The sequence below is a fragment of the Aythya marila genome (assembly GCF_965140915.1).
Source record: "Aythya marila genome assembly, chromosome: 4".
Taxonomy (NCBI): domain Eukaryota; kingdom Metazoa; phylum Chordata; class Aves; order Anseriformes; family Anatidae; genus Aythya; species Aythya marila.
In genome coordinates this window covers 9358520-9377055 of record NC_139045.1, presented here as the reverse complement: position 1 = coordinate 9377055, position 18536 = coordinate 9358520, and the positions used below count along the sequence as shown (strand labels likewise).

The 18536-nt window shown below is 39.2% G+C and overlaps 1 protein-coding gene across 1 annotated transcript in view; it reads left to right on the top strand.

Moving 5' to 3' along the window:
* The window catches only part of PDLIM5 (PDZ and LIM domain 5), a 130137-nt gene that overhangs the window by 102795 nt on the left and 8806 nt on the right, over window positions 1-18536 (top strand). The window contains 3 exon segments of the mRNA XM_082758810.1: window positions 11870-12044; window positions 17918-18048; window positions 18051-18097. Of these exon segments, the coding sequence (XP_082614936.1) occupies window positions 11870-12044; window positions 17918-18048; window positions 18051-18097 (353 nt within the window).

The following is an 18536-nucleotide window of genomic DNA, read 5'->3' as shown; positions in this document are numbered from 1 at the left end:
TGCAAGTCAAATAATTATTTTGGGGGGTGATGACTGCCACATGACAGAGAAAGATTTATAAAGATGGATTAAGTTACACTCGATTCTATGGTTCTATGGAAATCTGTGCCCCTGCACTGGATAATTCAAAAATTTCTCATTTCACCTTAGAGGTTCAAAGTAGATGACAAAGGGGGAAAGCCAGACAGACAAATTTAGTTATGTTATAGAATAGCTTAAAAAAATGATGAAAAGTTAAAGTGAGCTATTTGAGCATATTTAAAATAATTTTATAATGTAGAAACTGCCAGAATTGCAAAGTCTACAATGCCACTGTTAGTTATTAGGACTTGAATCTGGCCCTTGCTTTTTTCCATCATTTTCAGGATTTTGCAGGTTTTCCACATATACGTACTGAATGAGAAGGGAAGTCTATTTTTAAGTGTTTGCACTTTCTACAGCGCAACCCCCAAGGTTTATGTGTTAAGATCATGCAGTCTGAAATGAAGGTATGAGGCTGCCACATCAGAGCCTGTAGCTAGATCACTTGAAGCCCAGATGTGAGCTAAATCTGAGCAGTGTTGCTCCCCATGGCAGCAGGCACAAGGGGGAGACTGACAAAGCATGGTGTTGGGTAACTAGCACCTTTTTAGACAAAAGTAGAGAAATATGTAGTGTTTCTTGCATCCCTGTTCAAGGTGTTTTATTACAGTAGAGGTCCTGAGGATGTCAGTTCTGTGCTGTCTTTCTGTCGTAGGGTCCTGGGATGTCGTGTGCTAGGAAACCTGGGAATAGCTTGCCTCAAGTTTACTTCCAAAGAAGGAAAAACATCACCCCCTTCAGAAATATTGAGGGAGCCAGAAATAAAACTGTAGTAGGAAGAGACATTGAAAACCTGTTTCCTAAAATGGGCAGCCAGTCTGTGCTTCTTCCCCATTTGTGGGGCTCCTTTCTGAAATGGTGAGGAATAATGGACAAGTGGGAGATGTCAAAATGCCCTTGGTTTTTGTCCATCTTTTAAATGATCCATCTTCATCAATCTGAGGCACCTTCATATCACAGCAGTCTGCCCATGAATGAAGAAGTGACATAGCTAGCCACCTGCTAGCCTGACTTTTTAGGTAAAAAACAGCATTTCAGGAATCAATTGAAATTGTGACAGCTGCTGAGGTGTCTGAGGCTTTTCCAGAGGTTATACAGGTTTCACTGTAAGCTGGCCCCTTAAACCTGCCATAAGCTCACCCACAGCTTTATGTGGCATATATTACCCAAGTCATTCAAGAAGTCAGTATCGCAAAACTGGCAGGCAGGAGAGGCCTAAGCACGGTTACAGAGGCATTACAGCAGGGACTGATCATTTTTCTCAGGCATTTTACAAAAATAAAAATACCCAAGCTTTTTGTGTACCAAAGCTCACTTAATAAGGCTGAACCCAACAGTCTGACAGGTAAAACTTTTTAAATAGTGGAGTGTTTTGGTAAAATTAGTCAGATGTTGAAGAAAGACTATAACCGTTTCAGGGCATATTTGGTTTTCAGTCACTAATTCTGCTGTTTGTTTGCAGTCTGGGAGCATGAAGTATCCTTCAAAGCAAAATTGCCAGCACTTCGCAGGCCAAACAAAATTTGGCCTCACAGGTCATGGGTCTGACAGAATTTTAAACAAATAAAAACACCTCCCTCTGAGCCTGATTGATATTGTAGTTGAAACCCAACCTTGGAAATAATTAGAAGGGAGGCATAATGTTATGCAAATGTGTATATGTTTATCAGTGTGCTGTTAATAACAGAAACTTCTTCAGAGTATGGTTTTGTAGTTCTAATAGCACTCACTCTTTTAATGATTGCTCTATATAAGACCAAGTCGTTTCCATAGCAAAGCAGATATATCACAACATTTTGTTTGTGTCTGGGGAAGCTGTAGGCAGCTGTTTTATGGCATGGTGTGAATATTACAAGTGATTTTGTTTATTAAGATGTCCAACTACACAGAAAAGTCATTTGGTCAGAAGGCGTCTTTTAGTTCATTTAGTTCATGCTCCATGTTGTCCTTCTCAAAACCTGTCACCTCCTTGAGGAGAAAAATTGCAATTTTCTTTCTGTGAACAACCTGAAGTGCTGTGCTGTGTGTGAATTCTCTGCCAAATGGTATTAAGTATTCGAGAAGGTTTTTTTTTTGTTTTTTTTGGTTTTTTTTTTTGAAAGCATCTGGAAAAGGTGTTCGTTTAGGCACTTAGGCAGGGTCCTATTATTATTATTATTTCTTGAGGATTCCCATTACCTACCTTCTAGCAAATTGCAGCATTAGTTACCCAGCGTGAAGGTAACATAATATAACATCCCTTTCTGGAATACAATCCTGATATTACAGGATTCCTCAGTGGTTTGGCAAAGGAAATGAGGGATGGCTGCCCCACTCTTGTATGCTCATGGGGAGGCTGGATCAGCAGGATAAAAACTGGCTTGTCAAACAGAGTCTCATCTTTGGCAAATTGGGTGCTCAAAGAGTTGAACATCTGTGGCAGGTGGAGCATATACACGATGAAGTGGTCGAGTGCGTGTAGGCAGCGGTTTGAAAAGAACATGTTTGCCACGGGCTTCTCTTGTCTGTATTGTTAATTTTTTTCAGTTGTTGCAATAAGTCAAATTGTGGCTGCTGCTGTGTGTTAAATGCATTGGCTAGGATTTATAATAGCCCTCATTTTGTTCTTGAGTTACGATGCTCTGTTGAGCTATGATGTTCTGTTCACCCACCAGAGGGAGAAGCTTTTTAACATGATTATATTCAATCTACAAAATAAAAAATAAATAAATAAAAATGCCCACCAGTATCCCAACTACATCACATCAAGTTACTTTACAATTTCACAGCTAACTATTGCCGTACACTTAGGTAGCACTGTTCATCCCCAAAGCATTTTACAGTCTTGGTGCCATGTGCAAGCACGTGATGCATGCACAGGCATTGCTTTCACCCACCAAGACCATGCAGTCACTTCTTCAGCGAGACGTAACAGCTGCTTGTCAGCACGCTGTAACACTCTACGGCATCTTGAAAGGAAGTGAATAGCACCGTGTCAAATTGAAACTGCTGGGACAATTTAAGAAAGCACAATTATCCAATAAATGCAGTTACCCAAACTGGAGTTCAGCCAGGAGACGAACTGTTCTCGCAGAAAGTGCAGCAGGATCTGTGATGGGCAGGAGCAGTCAGGACTTTAGGAGTGCATTTCTTGTGCAAGATTGCCTCCTCTTTCCTGGCATGCTCCAAACTCTGTTGTTGGAGGTGGAGCTGCTGGCACAGTGCTGACCCGTGTGGGCAAAGCCCTGCTTTGCTGGTGGGGTCCAATGGGACCGCAGCCCACAGCTGGTATAGCTGGAGGCCAGGCGAGCCAGCACACTGCTTAGAGAGGAGGCCATAAACACTGGCCTCCCTCCTCCGGGGCTTGGCAGCAGAGCATGAGGATGGGATGGGAAGGGTTTGCAATAGAAGTGCCCAAAGCTCATGGTGTTAGGTGACCTGTTACCACGTATGCCAACTTCCTTATTCCCAGGGTCTCTGTCAGCCTGATACAACTGGGATACATAATCCCCTTCCAGTAGAGCTGGTCGGGCATGTCAGCATATTCTACAATACCCACAACTGTCAGTTGCCTAATCCTGAGCCAGCACATGTGTTAAGCACATGCTCCCTTCAGCAGGGGGAACACACTTGGAAGCTAGCTGTAAGCACAGAAAAATTGCTCCCCAGGCAACCTTGTTTGTAAAATTCTGCTGTTCCCTTGCAGTTGTTTTCATGTGTTTGGTAGACTTGCATTTACCATCTCTGGAGTTATCCTTAGTGTGCTGTCTTGCTGCATTTTTTTTTTTTTCCTATTTCCCACTCCCTTGATAATATCAGAACTCTAAAAACAGAAGAAAATACAAACCTGGTCCTAGGTGTGATTTGGTATCCTGTCCTACATATACTGACAGATTAAGTCATCGTCTCCTTCCTTGTGACTTAGTCTGCAAAAGTTTGCTAAGGGAAATGTGTCAAAAACCAGACCATGTCAGCCTCAGGAGTTTGGCCGTAAAGTCAAACAGCACAGAGCTAGGGAGGAGAGGGAGAGGGCACTGAGATGTACAGTGCTATGGCAAAATGCTTATACTTCCAGTAAAGGCTTGCTTGAGATCCATACAGGAATTGACTGTAAAATTTTGCCACCTTTGTTTTTCTGTGTTTCATTTGTTATTCCCCCAGTGCACAAGCTTGCACACACACACACACACACACATACACACACACACACACACACACACACACACACACACACTTCTGTGGAGGTTACAGGCCACCCTGATGGGGTGAGTTAAGTTGATGGCCCATCCGCTTTGCATGGGAAAGGCACCATCACCTTGTTCATGAAGTTCTGCTCTTTGTCCCTAGGGCCATCTCATCCAACATAGTTTCCTTCACAGAACAGGAAATTAAAAGCAGGAATTAATTATTAGGGGTTAAAGGAGCTACATGCCCACTGAGGACAATGGTGTAAATTTGGGGAAGAAACTGGAGTAATTCTTCAAGTTGAGGCAAATCCTTATACTGTGGTAAGCTAGAAATAGTCCCAAAATGTAGACATTTCCACTATTTTTTTTTTTTTTTTGCAGAAAAAGTTTGTTAATGTTTGCCCCTTGCAGTTGCCGTTCATAAAAGGAGAGAGAACGCCTTGCCCATAAAAGTGATATGATTGACAGGTCAAAACATAAAAGCTTCCTGATTCTGGTGTATGGACTGTTATTCTTATTAATTTTTCACCTAATCTAAATGATTATATTGTCATGTGACAGCAAACCACAAGAATTTATTCTTACAAGTTAAGTAATGTGAACTTGGACTTAGCCAAGCAAAACCCATTGTGAAACCAGAGTAATTTATAAATGTCTACCTTAATTTGATGGCAGTGTGAAATTGTAACTCCTGCAGACATGGTGGAAACTAGCATATGTTTTTAAAACTTGGATGTTTATATTTAAGAAGGGGTGGGTCATAGTAATTACACAGACATGTACCTCATGCTTGTTGGAAGCAGAATGGCCTGCTGCGCCACGCTGCAGGATCTGCTGAACAGAAACTCACCTAAAAAATCGGGTCTGTGGCAATTTTCCTGGGGTTTGATGTTGCTAAATTCATGTGGTATTGCATCAAACTTTAGTGCATTCAAATGAATTTAGACATAAATCAGACAGAGGCATGTTCTTTTCTCTAGTCTTTTAAAGAGGTGAGGGGACTATTTGTCTCTGATTATTTCACACTCACCAGCTTTCAAGATTAGATGCTTGTTGCCTTTGATTTCTTAAAAAGTATCTAATATATTGCCATGGACTGATTGACCAGATAACTTCCCTTTAATTTGCAGCCTGCATCACTGAGGATGCTAGCTCAGAAGAGTGATGTGCTCTGGTAGGATGTACAAGTGTAGGTCATCCAAGAATTTTGCCTAATATTTGTACAACAAATGAAAAGTCAATATTGCTCTGGTAAATACATTCCTATCACTATGCAACCTTAAACATCGGCTCTGTGAAAAAGGCAGATAATACGTGTGTCAGTGAGACCGCACAGTCATGCTATCCTCGGGTGTAGTCAAGCTGTCAAATTCAAAACAGGAACTCAGAGTGAGAGAAGCAAAATGTTATCTGCAGAAAGGCACCAAATGGGCTTCTGAGCTGTCATTCCAGAGAAATAAAACCCTGTTGTGCAGGGGAGTGAGGAAGTCGTCTTTTCTCTTTCTCCTCGAGGCACATTTTTGGTAACAGCTATGCCACTTGTGCCAAATTTGTGACGGTATGTGATGTAACAAATCACAAGGCGACAGGCCGAGCCAGCCAAAACCACCATACTCGTTTTAATTAAAGATCCTTTACAGCTAATTTTGTCGGAGCCTTTGCAGTTGAAAGGCTGGTCGCTAGCACAGGAACTGGCCCCTAGGTTGCAGAGGTTGTTGAAATCGGGCCGCACTTGCACCTGTTGTGATTTTCCACGGGCGCATACCAGCCTTTGCTGGCATTTGGAGAAATGATAATGGTTTAATCCTTCCTGTTCTGCTTTTAATCAGTGGTGGGGTTTCAGCTTTGACGATGCTTCCAAGACTGTGCAGCAACCAAATGAGATCTGCTGAATGTAGCATTTCTTTTTTTCTTCCCCCCTCTGTCTTGCTAGTCCTGTAGTTTTCTCCATTTAACTTGAGCGATTTCACGCGGGTCCGGGAGTGGATAGAGTGTTATACACGGCTAATGCAATGAGCTGACAGCCGAGCTTTTCAGACACGTTGCTTCATCCGGCCATCTGTTTGGGTTGGAGGAAAGGAACTGGAAGATTTCTTACTGTACAGATATATTAAGAGAAGTCAGAAAATTGGACATATGAACCTTTGTATTTTCCATTTATAATACAGTAGTTTGATAGCAGTGTATAAATCATCAGGTTAGAGCACTTTAAAATGAAGTTCTGGCACTCCCACCAGTTAAAGTAGCATTGTTATTTATAGATATTACATGAAGCCTGATGTTATGTTTAAGTGAGCGTTAAACAGTTCAGGCTGTTGTATTGTTGCTATGCACCGGAGAACCTCTGTCAAAGTGACTTTGGCACCACTGTGTATCCGCCTTTCTCCCTTTGTCTTAAAAATCTTTCCCTAATGTTTGTAGTTATCCATGTGTTCAGCAATGGAACAGCCTATTGTTAGTGCAACAAGGGCAAAGTCACACTGGGATTTTTTAAAAGAAAAAGCCAGTTCGTTACCTTGCCTAAAACTTTGTTAAATATTAAACTAGCCATACCAAGGAGTTCAGTAAAAGCAAACACTGAGGGTTTGCTAAACTTAAACCTAATAAAGTAGAAAGTTAATACTCAGGTACAGAATGTTTTCTATTTTAAAAAAGCCAGCTATGACAATGCACCGGTAAAAATCAATGGTGCTTTAAAAGGTTTAACTAAAGAGAGTGAAGGCAAAAGCCTGCAAAACTCTGAAATTCAGCCACAGGGATCTTTTCTGTGACTTGCAGAGAACCTGAACCTCTCCACCACTCAGTGTGGAATAACTCTTAACGATGTTTATAATTTTAATAAATTATTTATTGATTATAATGTATTTATTTATAGAGCTGATAATTCAGAGAACCTGCACAAGTTCCTGTGCTCTGTGCCACTGCATTCGACAAAGGCGGTGGCCAGAAAATCTGTGGTGAGATGTTGTGAAGCAGCTGGAGTTGTTTTCCTTCCCCTCCCTGCTAGGTCATCTTTTGATATTACAAATGTGCGTGCACTTTGCCAGACCTCAGGTACCAGCTCTGTGAGAACAGAGCTGCTGAAAGATCCAAAGTCATAAATTTTTCCTTTCATGTGTGCTGGTATGTTTTTTTAATCTATTCATTTTTTAAGGGATTTGGATGCATAGCTGCCTCCTTCCCGACACCTCTTTCCCCTGCAACAATTCTGCAGTCTGAATTGCTTCAAAAAAAAAGTGTCTGTTAACAGCAACCCATCCCCATGCTTGACACCAAAGGGAGAATGTAAAAAGCAAAGTATAAAGCACAAACCGCAGGAGGGCTCAAACTGATGGCCAGAGTTGAGGGGTTTTGAGGCTTAGATTGAGTGTAAGAATTTGTACCCTCCTTGTTATTACTTTTGTGTCCTGCTGAAAGCTTCTAGTTCCATAAATTTGCAGGGTCTGATGTTTTTGTTTAAATCATGCAGCTGTGTTTCAAGGCTAGAGAATCTGTTAAAGAAACTAGAGGTTAATAAATAAATAAATAAATAAATTAGGCTGCTTCCACAGTAAAACAGAACTTAGAACCTAATTCTATCTGAAAGGTTTCCAAGGGAATGGGGGAAAAAAAATAAATAAATGCAGGAACTCAAGTAGTGTCAGTATTCTGTGAAATCTTGCCTAATGCGAGTATTGACTAACTTGTAAACTGGAAGGGCTAGTCAAGAAATATCAGCTTTCATGCTGAAAGAGAAAACATGCCTAATATTTGAAATTCTTCAGCCACATGAGGTAGAACATTGACAAAAAAAAAAAAAAAGAAAAAAAGAAAAATTGTCAATTCATATAGATTTCTTTTACATCATTAATAGTTGCTTGCTTACAAACAAAAAACAACAAAAATGAGAACTCACCCACCACCAATAAAAAGTTGGGTTACAGTGGGAGTTACAAACCTTTGCTAAGATTAGGGGAGTGTTACAGGCATACGTCTGGCCTATGGAAAGATACAAGTAGGTGTTAAAACTGTCTGCAGGTAGGTGTTCAGATGGGAATCAGGAAGACTGAGGCAAATCAAGTGTGTGAAAAGAAGACTGATATATGTTGAAAAAAAATCTCAAAAAACAACTGTAGGAAGTTTACAGAGAAACCAGTACAGTAAACATGGTGAAATAGCTATTAGTGTACATTACTGGTGTATTTTCTTAAAAAAAAAGAACTTAGAGTATGAATCTGAGGCAAAGGAAGCAGACCGACTCTTCTTCTGGATCAGGAATCTAAAGTGAAAGAAACTTGAGCCCACTTCAGAGCAGGAATTGAGGGGGATAATACTCTGCAAGACCAACAAGGTTTTAATGTGAATATTAGAAAGGAGAAAATTACCCTTTGAGAGGGCACTGCAGGTACAATCTGTGAATATGAAGAGGGAGCTTCCTGGCTTTACGCTGGCCTCAAAAGATGGAAGAAGAGAGATAATAATAAAATGCCTTAAGATCTTGATTTTCAAGGGTTCTTAAACAGGAAGAAACCTTTTCTATCCTAGTTCTCAGCTGATGATGGCATCTGCAGTGATCAATTAGATATTGTTCCTACCAAAGTAGCAAATAAATTTACAAATGACAGTCAAAAAGCCTTTTAAAACTTAGGTTTTGTCCAGTATCCAAAAATATTCTGGAAATGCAGAGGTATCTGAAGGTTACAGGTTATTTCTCATTCCCCAGAGTATTTGACACTAATTCTCCACTTGCATTATGGCTGTGATCCCTTGGGGAGTCTTGCATCTGCCAAAGGTCTGTGCATTGAACATGATTTCACCCATTTCAGTGGAGGTAGAGTAGATCCATCTGCTTTCACTGGTCCTCAATTGTAAATAGCCAGCTTGTTTTTGCTTAGGCCACAGCCTTAACATGGTATTAATCAGTGTGTTTTATAGTATGGTTTGCTTAAAAGAGAATTTTTGTTTTATCATAGGGTCAGCAGTAGACTGACATTATTTCTCAATCTGATGAACATTCATCTTCTCCTCTCCTCTTTTTGTGCTTTGAGTAACTCAGAAATTATGGTCCAATTTGTCCAACAGCTCTGAGAGAGGGTTTTTGGAGGGAGATCCTATCCTGGGCAGTAGTGATTTTTAAAGTTGGGCAGCATTCAGAAAAGCATTGTACATGAACACAGCACAGCACTAATGAATGTTGTAATGAGACCAAAGAAATAGGGGTGATCGTGGTAGTTGTACTTTTTCTTTCTTTAAGCAAGTAGAAGTTTTTTTTTTTTTTTTTTTTCTTTTTTTTTTTTTTTTCCCCCTGTGCAAACAAGAGCTAGCTGATGTGTTTGAATGGGCTTTGGGATTCAGCAGATAAACACAAATGAGCAATACACTAGAAACTGTGCTGCAGTTTGATTAATGGAGAAAACAGTCTTCAAACAGATTTGGTTTTAGTGTGTTTTTGTCTTTGCATGAAATGGGACCTGAAAATCAGAAAGCCGTTGGTGGTGATAGAGAAGGAAAGTGCTATTAATCAAAACCACTTTTGTTCATGTCTTCAAAGGCTTTCTGCCACCTTTTCCAGTTTTATCTCTTCCTATGTTTTCAGTTTAGCAGGCATTTATAATCTAAAATGAACTACAGTAGCAGAGTGACTTGTTCAAGATCAAGTGCTTTTGAGGTGCACATTTCTGAATACTTTCTACTTAGCAATGCTGAATGTCTCTATAATCAAGATGTCATTTTTCAAGATGTTACACACTGCTTTATTACATGTAATAGAGAAGCAATATGCTTAATATTAAAAAAATAATAATAAAAATAATGGTCATTAGGTATGCTTTTTGCTACTTCATATACTGAAGGGGATCCAAAAATATGTCAGTCTTGAAATCACTTATTTTGAGAAAATTCAACTACATTGCATCTTCATACAGAGGAAAAAATAAGCAAAAGTAGGTATTGTGCCTACTAATGCTAGTGGATTAACATCAAGCTAACAAGCATGATTAGACTATAAAAGTATTGGTGTTGAAAAGGATTTCTTCTCCAGCTGTGTCACCTTAGTGCACCAATATGCAGGAGAGGCTTTTTAGTTTATTATTATTATTATTATTATTAAAGTTCACTGGATTTGTTTGATTAAATTGTGTAGCGTGTGGCTATTTTCTTTAAATAGTAAGAAATTGTCATTTCTGTTGAATTTTCTTTGTATTTGCTGTCATTTATCTTTTCTGTGAATTAGTATGCCGTGTCCATTTGAGCAAGGAGGTATAGTGTTTTACTAGAAAGATATTTGCACCTTTTGGTAAGGGAAAGGTTGATCAGCATTACATTAAGAAAATAATGGGAAACAATTTTTCATCTTTTCCCTGGAAGATATGAAAGGTGATGGAAGGGTGAATAGCACTAACAACTAAGACTAACAGCTCCACAAACTAATTTTCCATTAAAAAGTATTGGGAAAGCTACATGCAGCTACCCCAACCATGTGTTGGAGAGATTCATCATTGCAACAGGAGCATTGTCCCACGCTGTCAGACATCTCTGTTGTTGCTTGGTTGTTCCCTCCTGAGCTTCCACTCAGGTCTTAATTTCACTTGTTGATTTACGAGGTTTGGTATGGCTGCTATAAAGACAGGACACAGAGTGAGCAGACATGTTTTTGCTTGCCTGTAGTTGCAAACAAAAGGCTATTTTTATTTTATTTCTTTTTTTTTTTTTTTTAGATTTTTTTCTTTTTCTATGTAGCTTGCTTGATAAAGAAAAAGAATTCTCCACTTGACAGGAGTAACTACTCCCATAAACTTGTGCTGTTGTGGCTTGTACGTTTCCAAGGTACATGTATCAATAGGAGAAAGAAAAGCAGAGGAGTGTTTGTTTCTTCATTACCCTTGGCAACAAGTATCATCTGTGCATTTCATTTTTGTAAATGCATTTTTCTTACTCCTTAAAAGCTTATATATATGACCTTAAAACCAGAATGCAAATGGAAGTCTATGGCTATACACACTTCTGGAAATGTCAGGCTTTTACATCAGAGCCATAATTTTTCTAAACGGATGCGAACACAGCCATTGGGGTGCTTCAGATTGGCAGTGTTTAGTGATCTAGTCTAGTGTATAAGTTTGATTTAGAAATATGTTTTCATTATACAGTACTGTATTTTAAGTTCCTGTGCATGTTGTATTGGATTCATATTCTTGTTTAATATGTTGGTAGTGACATACGATCTATTTATTTTACTCACTGTAAAATGTTTTGAGTAGGTATGTCATATTCTTATGTCTCTGTTCATACACTGATATTCTTGGCACCACTTTTTGTATCTAAAGCAAAATAATGCCTTCACAGGTTGTGCATTCTTTCACATAACTTCTTTAATATGTTGAAATTTGTCCACTGCTTTTTTACAAGTTAGCCAAAAATGTGCTGTGTTATTCTGCAGACATTTTGTAAAGTAGGTAGGACAGTCTTACTTGGTGGGGGAGGAGGAGAAAATAAGCACTTTTTAATTTGTTGCTTTAAGTAGGCAGGTATATGCCAAGCTTTCTAACAAGGCTGTTAGAAAAATGTTGCCTGTTGCTCGTATTTCAAAATAATTTACTTGGTACTGAAAGATGGTCTTCTAAATGCTTTTGGCATTCCTTCCCCAGCTCCTGCCAGTGGATGGACATCAAACAGTATTAAACCATCTGGAACAACTGCCCCGAGTCAAAAGTTTGCAACACCACCTCAGCTAACGGAGCAAGACACATTGGTTCAGAGGGCAGAGCATATTCCAGCGGGAAAGCGTACTCCCATGTGTGCACAGTGTAATCAAGTCATTAGGTTTGTATCTATTCATCCCACAGGCTCTCAGACAGCTGAGCTTTGTTTTGCTTTCACAGGTTTTGATTCCTGAGGTCGCAAGTGTTTTAAGGCTCCATTTCAGTAACAGAGAACACTGTTTTTATATATGGATTATCTAGCAAATCTGAGAATGAGGGAAATGAAGGAGGAAAACGTGGCAAACTCCTAACAGTCAGAGCCTCACAAACTGTTTTACAGAGAACCTGAAGGCTGGGTGGAGTAGAGCAAAAATAAAACAAAAGAAAACTCAGCAAGTTAGTTCTCACTTGCACACACATTCCTATAAAATTTGGAAGATGAAAAAGTTGGAAAACAATGTACAGGAAATCAAATAAAGGCTAACTTGTCACAAATGTCAATTTATAAACCAGACTTTCTAAATAAGAGGAGTAAAAATAGTGAGTTCCATCCATATAAGAAAACCAAGGAATATGGGTCTAACCATTGCTGAGAATGGATTAATAATAATTTTCTACTGTTACTTCTCAAATTCCTTGGTGGTCTCTTTGGCAACTGGGTAGTTTGTGTACTTGATTTATATATAATACGGATGGAAAGGATTAATCCAGAGAATACACAAAACCAAGTATGCCAATTGAGATAAATAATTCCACCGAGTCCCCTAAGATATCTGTCTTTAGCCAGAATTTCTTACAGAGGAAGAAATTAATCTGGGCTGCATTGTTCAGTCAGTGATTTTTGACAATTAGTCGTGATTGTCTCAACCAGGGAGCTATAATCGCTTTTCGAGTTAATGTGCAAATCATTCCCAATTTTCATCTACCTTACATTTTATTTTTTTTCTAAAATAGATTTTTTTTTTCTTTTTTTTTTTTTTTTTCTGGAAGAGATGTATACTTCTAAGATGTCGTCATCTTCATGGTTGTTCAATTATCTGTGCTGTTGAGCTGCAGGGGCAAAGTAATGCCCTGTAATATTTCTTTTTATTCATCTGTCCCATGTTTTCAGTGAACAAGATAGGAGAGCCTGCGCAATGTTTCGCCATAGTTAAAGAAAGAAACTTGTTTGATTAGGAAAGTGAGCTCTATGAAATAGATAAATTTCACTCAGTATAACAGAAAATCAAGCTTTCCACCATACCCTCTAGAGCTTCTTGAACCCTGGCTTGAATTCTACATCAGAAAATTCAACTAAGTCTAATCACTTGCTTTCTAGGGATGAATTGAGTCCACCCTGTTGACTTCCATTAGATTTCCATTCTGATAGTTCACTACCAGTTCAGTTAACAGCAGGGACTCTTTGCTAACTCATCTGTGATGTTTTGGCGGTCTTTTCCTAATTCCATCATATATGTCAAGGAAATAAAAATATATGATCTGAATCTCCTTGAAGCAACAGAAAAAAGTATAAATTCTGAATGTAGATATACCTGCTCTCTAATCCAGATTTTGTTCTTCACCGCAAAATGAAAGATTAATTTCAAAAAGGCCTATACACTTTTTGGATGAGATTTGTCTGATTCATTGAACAGTTTGGCCTATATAATAATCATATGTCTTTAGTACGCTGACGTTTTTGTTCTCTGGGTGCTGGAGAACTTTGAGTTCATCTAGTAAATACTGACATCATAGCAGTTCAAACTATGCTGCATCTTTCATGAAAGAAACCTAGCTTGGTGCCTCTTAAAAGACCTGTGCTTCAGCAGGGTTTGTTGGTGCTCTGCACCATGGCGTCGCACAGCAAGATCCTTGAGCAGCTAACCTCTTCTGTCAAGCCTTAAAGCACTTGCTGCTGTTCCCTGCTTTCATCACCATTGAAGAGATGAGCTTCAGCCCTGTAAGTAGGCAAGTGTAGCGGTCTGTGGAGCAACCTGTGCTCCTTAGTGGCCACATAGGAGAAAGGGGCAGCCCTACTTGGTAGTACTTAAACCATTGTCACCTACTGTAAGTGACAACTCTTCCTGAGTAGTAACTGATACTGTTGTCTGTTTTTCAACTGCTGTTAACGTGTAAATCCTTAAATTTCTTCACATGTTAAATGCCATCTAAATTATTAAAAGCAAGCATTGTTTCATTTGAGTATGAGATGACATGTGATTATCAATGCCAAATATGCCTAATGTTCACATTATGCAGTGGATTTGAAAGCTTGCATTGCCATTTCATGTTCAAGCTTTAGCATAATTACAGTTCATGCCCTTACTGGTAGTGTTACCTATGAAAAGGTAGGAGGAGGATTAAGTGACATTGCACTGTACAACTGCTTTGAAGCCAGAATGCATTGTGGAGTTGGTTACTTTACACTAAGGCATAGAATAACCATGGTTAGTTAAGCCAAAACAATTTCTTAGAGGCGTCTTATAACTTTTTAATATATCTTTAATTATTGATACAGTGATTGCATGAAGATTTCATTTTTTTTTCCAAAGCTTCATTACGTAATCTTTTGTTTCTGTGTCTAAAAGTATCAGAGTTGGAGGCAAACTAAATTTCCCATGATCTACTTGCTGTGTCAGTCTGGCAAACTTCTGAGACATCCTGATGAAGACTTCTGGTTCTCAGGCAGTCTCACTGAGTACCACAGTGCAGAGTTTGCTCTCCCTTTCAAGTGCAAATGTGTTTTCCCTGTATCTCCATTGAGAACATATCTCTGGTATACCTGTGAATGATGATTTGGTTTTGTCACTTTCTCATAGATCTTAATTAATTTAAAGGCACGAGGGGAAAATTAGGAATGGTGCTTCCCTTGAACATCTCCTATACAGAAATTATATATCACATCATTTCCAAATGAGAAGACAATAACTAAAAAAGTGATTGACCTACTCAGCAGATGTGGCAATCCTTTTGATCTCTCCACCACCAAATTTCAGTTCTGGCTTGCTGTCATAATCAAAGCCACATGAGAAGCTAGATTATTGCCATGATAATGCATCGTGACCATACTGATAAAGTTATATTTAGTTACAAGTAGAATAATAGTGAAATTATCCTTATATTCCTTGTACATTATTTACTTTTCTTTCCAATTTGACCAATTTTCTTTCCAATTTGATCATTGCTACATGTGGGACCCAGATGTTAGATGTTGCTACCAAATTTATGTACCTGGTGATCCTTTGGGACATAACAGTCTGTAAATACTGATGTAAGTACATCACAATCTCTCAAAAAGGAAAAAAAAAAAAAAAAAAAAAAAAAAGCTACTACTATTTGCCTCCATCTGCGGGTTTGGTTCATGTGGTCTTAGATGGTGATGTCAGAAATTTGGTCCAAAGCACTTAGCATTTGAAAGTAGGTTGGGATGAAACTGCATTCATAGGTAACTGTTGCTAGTTAGGTTGTCCCAAAGCATCAGGTGGGAGGAACGTGTTTTTTGAGTGCCACCTTTAAAATTGGACTAGTTTACAAAGAGTCAGTTGGCATAGAGTTCTTGGGGGGTTTTGTTGTTGTTAATGCACAATGAGGAATGAAGTCATCTGTAGCCATCTTCCTAGCATTTTCTGCCCTGGCTTATTCCAATCATGATGGTGGGCATGTGGCCCCCTCACTCCAATCTTTAATTCCTTTTCAACTGAATGAAGCAAATAAATAACTTTTCTTACTGGAAGCTGTTGTTTTGATCACAAAAATATGCAGAGACTAGGAATAAGTCCAAGTTCTGAATATCACGTTTTAGTGTATTTTACATAGCAGGTGTTTTTTTTTTTTTTTTCTCTCGCTCTCTCTTTTCTTTTTTCTTTCTTTTTTTTTTTTTTTCTTTCCACATGCTTTGGGGCAGCTTTTAAGTCACTGGTATCATTAAGCCGCAGCGTCAGCTTGACATGTTTAAACTACAGCCTGATTAAACGTAAAATCGCATTTAGAAAGTGCTCCCCTGGCCACGTGTGCGTGGGGAGCAGGCCCACTAATGGAACACCTAGGAGACATTGTACAGGGCACGGCCACAGCTGTCTGGGGACTTCTGGGAACGAAACCCCATAGATGCACTCCTGCACTGTTTCCCATCCGTCTGGGTTCCTGCGCGCTGTCTTGAATGGCTAACCTCAATATGTCAGAACTGTAAACTGTGGAGAGCTAAATGTAGCAGATGTTGTAAAAATTCCTTCCCCTCCTGTCGCTAGCGTGCTTGCTTTCCATTTCATAACTAACCAAGCCTATCATTGCAGTGCAGATGGCCAGAAACCCAATCCTACTTGGAGTGGAGAGAACCTCTTCGGTGTCAGCCCCGTCTTAATGAATCTGTTAAATTAGCTTGTGCTGACACGGCGTGAGGAGAGCACTTTGTTGTACATAAGGGCTTGTATTGTTTGATCAGTACAGAACTGAAAGGGCTTTGATCTAGAAAGGTGCTTGTATGGCAGCAGGAGGGTATCAGGTTAGGTCAGTGTTTGCTCTGCTCAGGCATCTGCTGTGAGCAGGGGCAGAGGGCTGCACTCCCCCCGGCTTGCTCCTTAAAGGGCTACGAGCTGCTCCAGGAGCTGCTTTTTCACTGTTTCTTCTGCAGTATTCAGAGAGGAACGGAAGAAACAGTTTCAGATTAAATATCTTCTTCATCTCAGAAGGTGTATGAGTTGCCCTAAACCTGTTTGAGCCCCTTTGTTTTTTGAGTTCTCCTCCTGTTGAAAATATAAAGCATCTCCAGAGACAATGTAGAAGAGAAATGAAAATAAGTGTCTGCTTCTCTAAAGGAAGATGCCCTCTGTCCTCTGCCCACATAGTTCTCATCTTACAGTCAGCATAACTCTGGAAACAAATGTTAATGTTTTTGCTTTTCTTGTTGTTGTTTTGCTCATATGAGTATCTTATATTAAACAAAAATATTTCTGTTGCTTACTTAATTTCCAAAATTGTTTAGCAAACAGGGTGGTGACGCTAGTACTTTACACTTCTTTGGATTGAAATATTGGGAAAAAAAAAAAAAAAAGATGCATTACTGAAAGAATGGTATCATTATTGGTATCACAGAAATGGGAAATGTGGTGAGTGAACCTGAGCCACAAAGTTCTCTTAAAACATAAATTCTGAAAGACTGAGTGTTGCTGGGACCCAGGAGTCACCTCATTAGAGTAAATATGTTTGTTAAAGAAATTTGCATGTTGAATGTGTTTTCAAATGAATGCTGATTCAATGGCATATACAAGAGACTTATGGCTTATAAAATGAGAAGTTTTTGTTTGCTTAGAAATGGACAGTTTCGTTTTGTCCATTAACCTTGTGGCATTTGCCAGACAAATGCTATAAAAGCAAAAAAAAAAAAAAAAAATAGAGGAGGTTCTGTCCTTGGAGAAAATTTTCTTATTTTAACTCACTTCTGGGGAAAGCAAACAAGAAAAAGCAACTGGATGGGTTACCTTGTGACAAACTTGTTGGATAAGGACAGCTACAGAATTTTTGTCTGACAAGAAGCTGCTCTTATTAGCTCGTAATGGAGTCAAGCATACTTTAACATTTGTGGCCTTGATATACAAATGCATGTTGAAAGAGAGCTGATGGTATCACAGAGTCAAATGTCTCTTTGCAATAGAGGGAAGCAGTTGAGAACATTGGGAACATTTATTAATTATTATTGTTATTTATTTTCTTTCCACTAGCAGCCTCTTCAGCACTGTATTTAATGCAGTTCTGAAATAGCATTTTTGAAATGCCATGAAGTGAAAGGAATTAGTCTTTACTGAGGTCAGGTGTCTCTGGGGGAGAGTTCAGTGGGAAAAGATCTCATCAACATTTGACACTTTCTTAGAAGCCCATAGGAGGGAAGAGGGATGGAGCAAATCTGGAACAAATTTGTGAACGGTGAAATAATGTTGCAGAGGTATTGCTGATAAATTAAAAGCTTTAGCAGGAGCTACCTCAGTGGTATTTGCTGATTAATCTTTTCTTCCTAACCAGAGGACCCTTCTTGGTGGCCTTGGGGAAGTCGTGGCACCCAGAGGAGTTTAATTGTGCTCACTGCAAAGCCTCCATGGCTTACATTGGATTTGTGGAAGAGAAAGGGTCTCTGTATTGCGAGGTCTGCTATGAGAGTTCTTCGCCCCGGAGTGTTCAAAGTGCCAGAGAAAGATCCTTGGAGTAAGTGACCAGCAGCTGACCCGTTCTTAAAGTGGGAGCATTAACCACACTGTTCACTGCTTCTCAGTAACGAAATTCCCTTTTATGTGGCCCAGTTTGCATTCCTCAAAATGTACTCTGGCCCACCTTTTAAGTTCATATCACATATGGAGTATATATATTTGTCTCTCCTAATGTTGAGCCTTCTCAGTTTCTCTCTGATGCTCTTTAAGAAAAGGTAGCATGGTCTCTTTGCTCTTTCAAGTTTAGCCCGTTTTCCTTAAGCTGCTCTGTAGCTGTTGTAATTACTAGTTTTTCTTGAGCAAAATGCTTTTAATTGGCAGCTTTTTACAGAATTGGAGGAGGAAAAAGAGAAAGAAAAATAAATAATCCTCCTTAACTGAGCTGAACACTGGGAAACACAGGGTTTGGGCTAGAGTCAAAATACTGAACTATTCCC